The following is a 12,925-nucleotide window of genomic DNA, read 5'->3' as shown; positions in this document are numbered from 1 at the left end:
GAAATGGCGTTCCCACTGGGTCTGTCTTCACTGCCCCTTTTTATAGGGGCAGACCTTGTGTGACCCTAGTGACAGGAGGCATGCCCAGGCAAGGGTCAGCCCCTGGTGTACTGAGCATGTGTGCTACATGCAGGGATGTGCAGTTTCAGGTGTCTGTAATGGTGGGGTACAATGGTAGAGTTGCTGGTTCTGCAGGGGCTTTTGTCTTTCAAATGCTGGGTTCTTGTCTCTGTTCCTGGGTAAGGTCCATGGTTCCTGGATAAATCAATGCGAGGTCATGGCCCAGTTGTTACAGGCCATTCAGTAGAAGCCTGCTACCATGGTATTTCAATCATTCTCATTCATCCGGGAACCAATTTACATGGGAGGGATACATGACTCATACAGTTGCAACACAGGGGATGCCCAGGCAGAGGACAGAAGATGGAGGCTTGACATATAAAATGGAAACTTGACATGACTTTGGTTCACTTACAAACACAGGCCTAAACCATACAATATCCATATGAAACAATAAAAATCAATACAATAATGATAATAATACAATATACAACAGTAAGAATCAATACAAACCTAATAATAATACAATATAAAACAGTGGATGTCCAAAACCAAAAACTTGCTACCAAAATAAAAATGTTAACACTTATCCTACATCTTAGCTTACTTATACTTATCTAGGGAATAGAGAGGGAGAGAAAAAGTAAAAAATGGTTGGGGAAGGGGAGGGAATGCATTTTAAAATAAATTAAAAAAAGAAACTGGGGGTTTTGCTACAGGGGAATTAGATTTGGACCACAAGATTTAACAGGGCCTGAAGAGAAGACTAAGCTGTGTCACCTTTAAAGACCCTTTAAAGTCTGCAAATATTCAGCAAACCAGGAAAGAAGCTAGGTGAGGCTTCCTTACACTAGGATGTCTGAGGCCTAGATTCATCCCCAAACTCTATTTAGTTGGTATCCCAAGACCCTAACTCAGGTTAGGCACGATAAGAGACATTGTGGTACAGGTAAGGTACAGCAGTGGCTATAGCCAGTGAGGAAAGATTTCTTGTTAAGAAACATAGTTAGCATTCTTAGCATTTGGAGTACATCTGTGATCCAGCATGTGCTAATTCTGGCAATATTAAACTCTGTCGGTCAGATTCTTCTGATCCCACTGAAATAAACAGGACCAACATGAGGCTATATATCAGGGGTGTTTAATTCCTGGCTTGTGGGCCAGATTCAGCCCTTGGTGCCTTACCATCTGGCCCATGGGAATCCTGCAGGCTGTGGTCCTGTGTCCTAGATCTGGTGTGCAGGCCTGACCCTAGGGCAGAGGTAGCATGGGGCCCCAAGGCATCTCAATCCCTGCATATGGGACTGGAGGGAGGTGATGTGGGACCCATAAGAACTGCCATTTACTGGGTCAGTCCATCTTGCCCAGTATCCAGTGTCAGAAAGTGGATGCTGAAAGGGGAGATTGACCAGGGTAAGACCAGGGTTTTTTTCCACTGTTCCTCTCTCACTTGCAGCCTGCCTCCAGCATTTAAGGACTAGGAAGTTCCAATTTAGAGACTGTACCCCTAACTCCCATGCTCAGTACAGTACCTTGTATCTAGAATACAAGTAGCTATATTATTTCCAGTCTAGCTAAGATCATAAGAGATCGGAATGACAGAGTCTATAGTTAATTAAGGTAAACTTAACAAAAAGTTCAGCTAACTGTTAACGTGACAGTGTCCAAAATTAATGACAACAAATATATTAGTCCACTGACAGAAAGGACACCAAGGTACTCATTAAGTGATGAATGAGTAGTCTTTCGTTGCCTAATTTTCATAGCCTTTCCCAACACTGAAAAAAAACTGCCCAGAAATTACTTTAGATATCTCAAGAGTATTTGTCACCCTGGAAACTTAATTATGTCTTTGCTTTCAGGAAGATATCCAACACTTGGCTTAGCACGGGATGGTTCACAATGAGTATCGCAGTTGAGCTCTGTGACAGGATAAATGTTTATGGCATGGTGCCACCGGATTTCTGCAGGTAAGATTTATTCAGGAAGCGTATTAGCCAGCAAGGGTGAACATTGTAGATACATATCTGAATCTTTAATTTTTATCCATGAAACATGTCTGCAGTCCTCTCAAAGCAATTAATTAACACATCCCAAGATCTGGTTCTGAAAACAACAAACAGCATTTAATTATGTTATATAAAATATTAAAAATTTTTGTTCATACTGAGGGAGAATTAATCCATCTTTTTGCTTTCTTTTAGCCTCTGAATATTTATCAGCTAAGAGTAATGCAGTAATTGGCATGAAATTAATCTGGAAAAAACAGCAGAAAATATCAGTCTTAAATTAAGTGAATTATTTCTGAAGGGAGATTTTTTTTTCCACCAGTGAAGGTGGGAAACTCTAATTTGTCTAGTTTCTAAATTCAACTTTTCAGCAGCCCTAATTAAGACCTTTATTTCCCCCATCACAAAAAGCCTGGCACAAGGGAGCCCTAACCTGGCCCTACAAAATCTGAATTTGCAAAGTGAATAGTTAAAAGTGTTTGCTCCCCATTTTGTAAACAGAGATGTGGTTTTGCAGGCGCACAGTGATTTTTGTCAGGTTGGGGGGAGCATAATTGTTGTTTCTGGAAAATTTACCAGTAATGGAAGTTAACCCTTCAGAGGTATCATGCTGGGAAAAAAAAGGTCTGTTATTGATCTGTTTTACAAGATAAAGACATATTCTCGGGGCTCACAACAAAACAGGGGTTTAGTACAGCATTTCATTACTTGCTCAAGTTGGCACACTCCCCATTCCAAGTATTGGTATTTCTCTGACGTTTCCACAGCAAACTTTTTTATCTTAGTGAAGTCTGTTTTATAATGACATATCATTCAACTTTGCAATAAAAACAAGGTTTCAGAGAGCTTGGCTCATTATATTCATTGTCAAGGCTACTTTTATTGTTTTTAATTCCTTGAGCCTTGAAAAGCAACTGCTAAAGGCCTTGCAGTTGTTCAGGGTAGGAAGTAAAGATCCCACAAAATGCAAAACAAGAACATAACACCAAATTATGATTGGGGAGAATTTGTTTCAATTCCTAACAGCACCGAGGACATATATTACAACTTGGACTGTCCTTGGGGTTGGTATGGTGCAGGTGCTAAGACGTGCGATTGACAGGGCAGAGGTCACAAGTTGGAGGCAAGAGCAGAAGCGCTTATGGCATGGCCCTGTCAGATGCCAGTGAATCTGCAACTTCTTCTAAATCCCTTGTCAGAAGGACATGAGAAAGGAAAGGAAAGGAAGGATTGTCCCTACCAGGGATCCCAAATTTCATTGGGAACTCTTGAAGGAAACAGTCTGACTCAGGCATCACAAATAACTCCTGCTGACAGTGCCTGCTTCTTCTCTGTCATATCACTTTGATAAGATATTCTTGTGCACTTCCTACTCTAAAATGATAATGTTTTTGGCACCCATTTTAATGGCTGCCTTGTCCTAGCCCAGAAATGGTTGTATTCCAGTGGTAAATAAAATGTTCCTTATGCCTTCATTGGTTATAAATCTTTATAATGCTTTAATTCAGTGTAAAGCAAGGCAGTCTTTCTTTGAACATGTGTAAAACCTTCATGAGAATTAATGCATTGTAGCCAAATGGCATAATAGTAAATTGTAACACAAGAAATAATATTTATTGCTATTGATATACATAGTTAATGTTTATAGCCGGTATTAACAAATTATAGCACGAAGGTTCATTTACCTACTTGTGTAAAGGGGAAATGCAGCTTCCTAATGAACAGAATTTAAAATATCTTCAGTGTGCCTAGTAAGACTACAGAGGCTTTGCCTGGGGAAGGTCACGCACAGAACACCTTGAAAAAGAACCTGGTGCTCTCGTAACTGTAGCATGAACCATTTGGTTTGTCTTTAGTCCTTTAATTAAAATCTCATATATTCTAGCAAGTACTTCATGATGCTTATTTTCAAAGACAGTGCAACAACATTCATTTTAACAAACTACTAAAAGTGATTCAGTATGTTAGCTGAAACTGATAACCTGCATAAATTCTTATAGCAAAGATTCATAGAAATGAGTTGTGAAAAATCTTAACATCTAAGCTGTGCTTCTGTAGTATACTTATAACACATTCTAGTTCAGGTACAGTACAAATGTGCAGTAAAAAGATCTGTTTCCCATATTTATACAGATAGATACAGATAGGCATGCATTATTTGCTATTCAGCAAAATAATCAGTATTAAATATGAGGGATTTGTAAAGTATAATTTTTATTTCTGTACAGAGTTAGCATACCACCAAATTTACAACTGTAACTGTGGCCCATTATTTCTTAAGTATTAATTAGTTGAGTAATGAGTCTGGGTGATCACTGTCATGGAACTAAATTAATATCACATCTGTAATGTGAAGGGCATCTCAAAGGTATCATGAATATCACATAGTTGATTCTGTTAAAATTATTAGCTTAAGTTCATTAACCAAATTGCTTTAAACCAGAGCAGGGAAAAGAATTCTAGCTGAAAGAATTTGTGCTACAGAATGAAAAGGTTTCAGCCGTAATGCCAGCACTCCATAGTTTTACTGAGTGATTTATGCATGTAACTGAAATATTAGCTTTTGTTGGCAGTTGCAGTGGAAGTAGAATTGTAGATTGGATTATTGTGAATATTTGATGGCCATAAATGTACAAATAAGATTGACTCTGTTCATGAGATCCCTTCCAGCCCTACAAAAGTATGAGGAAGTGTCCTCCTTACCAAGGTCCTTGCTTGGTAACATAGGATCTGCCTTTTCTGTTCCTGCGTCCCCTGTGGCTGCTCAGTATTATCTGTTGAAATGACACAGGGGCTTAATGTTACCTCTAGCAGTAGTAACCAGGTGCTTAAGGCAATCAAATCAGGGAATATCATGGAGAGTAGCCCCAAATTCCCTGAGCTGTGAGTTGCAAAAGAGTGCTGGGTGAGGGAGGATGGCACTGTACCATTTGCTGCCTTCTGCATGGACCCTGTGGAGTTCATCCCACCCAGAGTGTACTCTGTCCCTTAATGTAATTGCATAACAAGACTCTAAATCTTTACACACCAATTTCAGAGGCAGCTCAGAGCCATGTTAAAAAAAGCATGTTGTTTTCCTACAGAGGATCCTCTTTTTGGAGGCTAAGCCATTTCCTACCTGTGATAATTTGCTTGGAAATTTGTGTTGGAAGTGCTGAAATTTATTCCTTTGGCCACATCTAAACGTGATGGTCTTGCCACCTCCCTCTCCCAACATCCAGCTGCCTCCTTGCAAATGTTATGTAGCTATAGTTGCTTAATTGTATGTGGTGGAATTATGCATTATATTCCCAACCATGTGGCAAATATTCATGAGAGCCCATCTCTTTTAGTCCATCCTCCTTGGTCTAAGTGGGAGTATTTCCTGAGTAGGGGATGCATGATTTGGATCTGTATAATCAGGAGCAAGTTGTAATAGGTGCTTGGAACAATTTAAACTGTCCTCAATAAGAAATAAGACAAGAGAGAGCAGTGGGATATTAGGAAGAAGAGGCAAAATAATCTATAAATCTTTACAGCTCTGGCACAAAATCCATTGTTTGACATGATAATAAAGAATAATGATAATTTAGTCACCATTCAAAATGTATATATTACTTACCCAAAGTGGGGAAGTGCATATCAGCCTGATTTATAACAATTTTTAATTTGTAAAGGAAGAGGTTGACTGCAAGAGCTATGGGATGGCCTTGTTTTTCTGCCTTGTTCCTTTTAATACAGACACAATTTGCTGTATTTTTCAGGTACCTGTGTGGGTGGATACCATCTGTGGAAAAATGTGCACTGAAGTGGTAAAGAGTAAATGATTGACATTGGGTACAAGTGCTTATTGTGTCACAGCACTGGCAGGCTATTAGTTGGAAAGTATAGTATATTTTACAAACTGCCTTCCCCAGATTCCTCCCAGCTGTGATATTAATATGCATGCTAACGCTGACAAAATACTGATTTATGTCCAGTATCAGTCAGTAGTAATATAGCATCTGTTTTAATGCTAATAAATGATGTGGCTAGCAATTTTCTCATAGAAATTACTCATGCATTTCATTTTCTGGTGACACAAGTTAATTGCAGAGTTAGGAGATAACATGGTACAGTTAATTTGGGTTACATGTTAGTAACCCAAGCCACACAGTTCAGATCCAAATCTAACTTCCTTGAAACTGATGGTACTCCATGCTGGGATGCTCGTATGTTATTCAGATGAGGAGTAGAGAGTAGGAATAAAAAGGCAGATCCATACAGAGATCTAAGTGCCTAATTGCTATGGCGGGTACCTAAATTTAGACCTTAATACTCTGAAACTTTGCTTTGGTTCCATCTAACTCAGGAGTTGCTTGAAATCCATCGGTTCTTCAGCCTCCTCTGATAAAACATCTACACTTCTAGCAGGGGACATGCACAAAACCACACAAGTCCTGATAGGCAGGACAACGCAGGTCCATGCCCAGAGCCCACCAGAATGGAGACCCTAAGAGCTCCTTTGCCTGCCAGGCATAGTGTTTTTAGAGGATGTCTGCCAAACTGAGCTTCACACAGAGAGAGACTATAGCTTGGTGGTTAGGGGATTTGTCTATAAGACCCTGGATCTGGCATCTTCCTCATTAATATTTATGTAACGCAAAGTGGAATAGCATTAACAGGAGAGAATGAGAGACCTTCTTAGAATACCCAGTTGCTTGATGGTTAAGTCACTGAGGTATTTTACATACCTCAAGGTTCAAATCCTTGCTTCAAATGAGATGGAGGTGGCTCTTAGCCAAGTCCCTCATACTAGGTGACTGCTTTAAGTACTGACTTGTTGAGTAAAATGAGGGAAAACGGCTGCCATCCTCCTCTCCTCCCAAATACATGCAAACAAATTGACTGGTCTTAGGTGCTTAACTCTAAACCCTACTTCCCTTCTCAGCATTCCCTTTTGGCTAGTTTAAATGTCTCCCACCCAGTTCCCCACCATCTTACTGGTTGTTTGTGGATCTAATTCTTAGGTGCACTGTATAGGTACCAAAGCTTCTAATTCTTTTCCTATGCACTGTATAAGCAGCCACAGCCTCGAACTCAAGGCTTTGAATTCCAGTATGGAGAAAATGAAATCAGGTTTTATAGTGCTATGCTTAAGACCCCTTTGTGTTTATAGCCCTAAATTCCAATCTAAATCTGGATGTTCTCATCCCCTAAATTTGGCAGGTTTAGGCAGATGGTTTTGGTTCAGACCCATTTCTGCTTGTTAACTTTATACAGAATGGGTAAAAGACTCTGATCCTGGAAGTGATTTCATGGGCAGATATCTGTACCTATGATGTCCCACTGGAGTCACTTACTGGATTGGGGCCTAAAATAATGTATTGTTAGGCAGTAGCTATAAAGCCAACCTCACAAAGGGGGTCATTAACGTTAGGTATCTAAATCCCATTAAAAACAAAGCCAAGAAGTTATAGACCTTGCCAGCTACAGCTGGCTGCCCTACTATGGGGAATTTTGGCCTACTATAGAAACTTCCTAACAAAGCAAAAAGTAAGACCCACTACATTAATCTGATTATATGTTTGCAAGGAGAGAGTAAGGGGACATACGACAGATAAATTCCAGCTTCCTTTCTTCTTCCTTTCCAAGTTTTTGGTTTCCCAACTCAGAACCCTGAATAATACATCTGAATTAACTCCTTTAAATAGTCGGGGACTGGTCAGTTGCTAATAGCCTAGATCTTTCCCCTGGAGGCATGGGATTTCAGCCTAATCCAGTCCTAACGTAGCTTAATCCCAAATTGGCTACCTTTCCTTAATACAATGCAACCTTCAACAGTTTAAGAGGCCAGGAAGAGCCAGTCCTAGCAAATCTAGAGCAAATATAGCATGATTTGCCCATCAGCAGTTAAGTCAAGTGCAATCCAAAGTAAGTGCATTTATTATATGGATATCATGGACCAGTTCTTAACAGCACTGATTTTATACCTGTGAATTTCCACTGATTTAAATAGAATTACACAACACTGGAGAAATCAGGGTAAAATCAGGCCTCATGGAAAGGAACAATACTCTAAATCAAAGGCACAAACCTGTAAATATATTGTGAGTCTTTCTGTTTAAATATCACATTAAAATATAACCTGTTAGATTTATGGCAATGGTACAAACACATTCATCTAGGAGACTGTTTTCCTTTATAATACCTTGGGCCTTTTATAATAAACTTAAAGCATGTGAAATTAATTTAAAATTGAGATCTAGCACTCTATACTTGATGATAGATAAGTAATCTATGTGTGGTACATATATACATAAGCCCCATTTTTTAATTCAAAACTGTGCTTATATAGCTGTATTAATGGATTTCTCTAAGTTCCAGGGTGGTTATGTACAGTAAGTTCAGAATCAATCTTATTTTCAAAAATGTAATTGTGTAGTTATTGTGGTTGTGTATAAGATTGATCTCAGGGTTGTGTTATTAGATAGCTAGATTGATTGAATTAAAATGTTAATCTAAGGAATAAACGGAAAGCAGCAGCAATTTTTTACATTACTGCTATACATGCAATATAGAAGATGAAAAGTCAGAAAAATTAAGTACTTCTGTAGATGACAGATTCTATAAAATAATAATAATGGCCCCAAACAAAATGCAGATAGATATTTCTGTATATTTGACTGAAATGAAATTCAAGCACTGAATATTTTCTTTTCCAACCAAAAATACTAAAGCCTTGTTTACAACTGACAGCCCTGATTCTGCATCAGTATGTTCCTGCAATTATCAAGGGGCCAGTTTACCACTTAGTGTTAAGGCAAGGCTCCTCTAAGTTGCAACGCTATGCCAGTGCAGGATAGGTAGCCAACAGGAGGGGCTAGGCAGGCTATAGAACCATCATGGTGGGTTCGCATTGGCTAGAAAATATTCCTAGATCTTGTTTTTCTACAAGTGCAAATAACATCCTCTTTAATCTGCCGGAATTACATTAATTTGGATGCTTTTTTGTGAGACCAATTTAACTGGGCCCATAGTAAAAGCAGTGTAGAGGGTAATCTGTATAGTTTTCGAAACAACAGAGAGAGACACAAGGAAGGCATCTGGAAAATGAATTAATCGTGCCATTAGACTTAAATATAAGCAACTTTTCAAAAGCAGGTGCCATCAATGACAAGTTAAAAAGGGTTAAAATGATCTTTGGCCCAAATAAATTGCTCCTTCCCACAGAAAATCTTTATGAAGTGTTGTGCTATAGCAGGGGTGTCAAGCCATCCGCGTGAGCTGGGGGAAGGTTGCTAGTCTGGTCTGTGGACCAAACCTGGATTGATACCCTGTGCAGTGCTCATGGTGCTGAGTGCCACCTGCATGCCATATGCAACACATGCCAGCCTTGGGCCTCACTGCAGATGGCACAGGGCGTGTACTACCTGTGGTGTGCAGCCTGGACCTGACACTGCAGGCAGCACAGGGGGTCTAGTCCAGTGCACAGCATACAGCCCTTGCCGCAGACCCCTGTGTCACATGTATCACTGGGTCCAGCCTGTACATTGCATGCAGCATCTGTCCTGTGCCAGGCCTAGTTGCCATGTGCACAGCAAACCCCAGAGATAGCATGTGCTGCATATAGTGCATGGGGCTGGACTGTCTACACACGCTGTGCACAGCACAAGTGGGGCTGGCGTGGTATACCCTGCACACTGGCTCTGGCGTGGCCCAATCCAGACTGGCCCTATAGTTAGTACATAGGGCCAGATCATATGGTTCCATACGTCCAATCCAGCCTATGACCCACATATTTGACATCCCTATGCTATAGGATGAGTTTTCTGCTGAGTTTTGTTGATGAGGTCACAAGGTCAAAGAGATTACATGGGTGATAGTATACTAAATTTGTGTGCTTGGTCTACACTTGATTATCAAATGAGCATCAGTGGGTTATAACCATCATCTTGGTATGCCTGGGAGGCTGTAATGAAATTGGGTGGTTACCTTCCAGGTTACCACATCAAGGCTGTTCACATGAGCTGATGTGAGAGAATTCAGTGACTGGGATCAGCTCCTTTCCCCTGTTCTGTACGACGAATGCCCCTGCAGGTCTTCTCACCAGTCACAAACTGGATATAAATCTCTCTCAAGCATCATGGTTCAGCACTGCAACATGCCTTGTTTTTGAGCTCCTATAGTTATTTAGTTAACTGGAAGAGGATGGAGTGGGGGAGGGCTTTGCTTTATTCAAATACTGTTTAAATAAGCTAGTGAAAGGCAAGCTGCTGGAAATGCAGTTTAACTGGGACAAAAAACGATTTGAACCCATCAGCTTATTAGAGATAACATCTTTTTTCAATCAGTAAAAAGAACATCTTGGGCTTCCATCTATTTTCTTTCTTCCACAGGGATCCTAATCATCTTTCAGTACCTTATCATTATTATGAACCTTTTGGACCTGATGAATGTACAATGTACATTTCACATGAGCGGGGACGAAAGGGCAGTCATCATCGTTTTATCACAGAGAAACGAGTATTTGAGAACTGGGCACGGACCTACAACATTCACTTTTTTCAACCAGACTGGAAACCCGAATCACTTACTATAAATCACCCTGAGATTAAACCGGTGTTCTGAGGAATGAATGCACAAGACTGCAATCACAATCACCTACTGTATCAGGCTTCAGGGTATTGAACCTCTGCTAACAGCAAGCCAGCCTAAAAGAGAAAGGTTAACAGGAATTGTGGATGAAAATGCTACAATATTCAGGAAGTTACTGTGAAAGAATACTTAAAGGGACATTTTGTATCAAAGTGTATCTTAATTCAATATACTGTATAAATTGTCCAGCTATCTGACTTCCTGTATGTGTATGTGATTTGTAAAAAGCAACCTGAACATCATTAATGAGATATTTAATTCATTATGGTTTTTTAAGGCACAATGCCCCTGAATTTTCATAGTATAAACTTATAGCACTTATTTAATAGAGGTTTTTATGCAACCTAGGCCAGTATTTTTCTAATTCACAATTATGTGGTGATTTACCTTTCATAATCTGTCAACTCCCAAATTAATATTGCTGATGGTTCAGGAAGGCCTAGCTTCTTGTTTAGAAGTTTTCTTTTTGAAAATTATGATTCTATCTAGCATGTAATTAATATTTGATCTGGAAATGTATTTCTTTTTAAATGACTCCAGCATGGAGTCATTAACAGCAAGAACATTCCCTTGTGAAGGTCTAGTTAAGACTCTACATTCTTATAGCTCATGTTAATATGAAAATGGCAAAGAAAATTCCTTTTGATGTAAATGTACATTTGCAGCTGTGACATCAGGCTTCTCTTTTTTTTAACTGGATGGGGGAGCGGCAAGACAAGGTATACTGCATTATGTTCTTAGTCCTCATCACCATCTGTGGCATTGTATAAATAATCAGGAAATGAGAGGAGTCAATGTTGGAGGTCTAAGAGCTTTCTTAAGACAGCCAGAAGTGGATTCAAATTACATGATCAGGTGCCTTCCCCTCCAGAAGACAGTGGTATTTCTTACACAATGATCTCAGTCTACATCAACCAGAAGAATATATATCAGTTGTGGTTTATCAGCTTGCCAGTCCAAATTTACTGCATTTCATTGTTTCATTAACTTTACCAACTTTTTCCTTGTAGATTCTGGATTGCATTGAAGTTAAGATCCTGAGTGAATTGAGTTCTCTGGATCTGAAATGGTCCCGATAAAGACAAAAAACTTGGCACTTTCTTCATAATGCACTCAAGAGTGCTAGTCCCAGCAAATTGAAGTGGTGGACATGAATAGTTCTGTATATGGAAACTCACATTGTGTCTTACTGGATTATAACTGGCTTCTGAATAAAGAGGATTTCATTTGCAGTGTGTTTTGCCCTTTCACTTCAAAATACTAAAACTTCCTCCTTCAAAGTAATTGCTGGGGGTAATTTACTTATTACATTGAACACTATAGTTCAGGTGCTAAAGCCCATTCATTATACAAACACTAAAATTAGAAGGCTGCAATTGTTTGTGGTTCATCCTGAAACACTAAAAACCAAGAAGCTCAAACCTAAACTGCAATACGTCATGGGATTGCAGCTAAATTCAGAGTTACTTAAGCCCATTATGACCCAGTGCCCTCAATAAGATCGCAGCAAGTAGAAATGACTGGCCAGATTCAGCCCTGATATGAATAGCTTCCAGCCCATGGAAGTTTCTGGGCTGTTTTCAGTGGGGGAGGTTGGTCCAATAACAGGTGTGCTAAGTGAAACAGCTTTATTTATACCAACTGAGCATTGAGTGTGCACCTGAACAGTCACTGCACAGAGGTGGGAAGGGAAGCAGTAAAAGAACTAACAGGAGGTACAAATTAGATCAGCCCTTCTGTTTTATGTTAAACCTCCCCCTTAGGTTTTTTTCCGTCCTGCACACTATCTCCTAATGCAAAACCTGAATCCTGATCTAGGACAGGCTAAGCTGCTTTGCCAATTATTTACAACCATTCACCAGCCAATTTTCACCCAATGTTTAACATAAACCTTGCACTGATGGTGTCGTCTCCCACCCATGTTATTTCAAGGAATCTTAGAAAGAAAAGAATGGATTTTAACCTAATAATCATTCGCATGTCTACTTCAGCCTGGCTGCTGGGGCATGTCCAGCATGTATTGTTCAAGTTGATGAACTTCTGTCAAACTGATTTACCAGTCATTTTTAGTGCAACTGTAAAAGATTTTATTATAGATTACATTGATTCCTTTGATGCCATAATGGCCTATCTTTTAGATATTTTATTAATAGTTTCATAATAAAAGGATTTTTGTCATGATAAAATATAGCAGTCTTAGGTATTCCATCAATCTATGGCTGCAGGACATGGTATGTGTC

The 12,925-nt window shown here is 39.5% G+C and overlaps 1 protein-coding gene across 1 annotated transcript in view; it reads left to right on the top strand.

Moving 5' to 3' along the window:
- Positions 1-11,911, top strand: part of ST6GALNAC5 (ST6 N-acetylgalactosaminide alpha-2,6-sialyltransferase 5) — a 108,655-nt gene extending 96,744 nt beyond the window's left edge. The window contains exons 4-5 of the mRNA XM_006021774.2: positions 1,923-2,030; positions 10,427-11,911. Of these exons, the coding sequence (XP_006021836.1) occupies positions 1,923-2,030; positions 10,427-10,658 (340 nt within the window). The 3' untranslated portion in view covers positions 10,659-11,911. The remainder of the gene's footprint in view (positions 1-1,922; positions 2,031-10,426) is intronic.
- The last annotated feature ends 1,014 nt before the right edge of the window (positions 11,912-12,925 follow it).

Source organism: Alligator sinensis, unplaced genomic scaffold, assembly GCF_000455745.1.
Source record: "Alligator sinensis unplaced genomic scaffold, ASM45574v1 scaffold853_1, whole genome shotgun sequence".
Taxonomy (NCBI): Eukaryota; Metazoa; Chordata; order Crocodylia; family Alligatoridae; genus Alligator; species Alligator sinensis.
The sequence above is the reverse complement of the archived record's forward strand: the minus strand, read 5'-3'. Positions and strand labels throughout refer to the sequence as shown.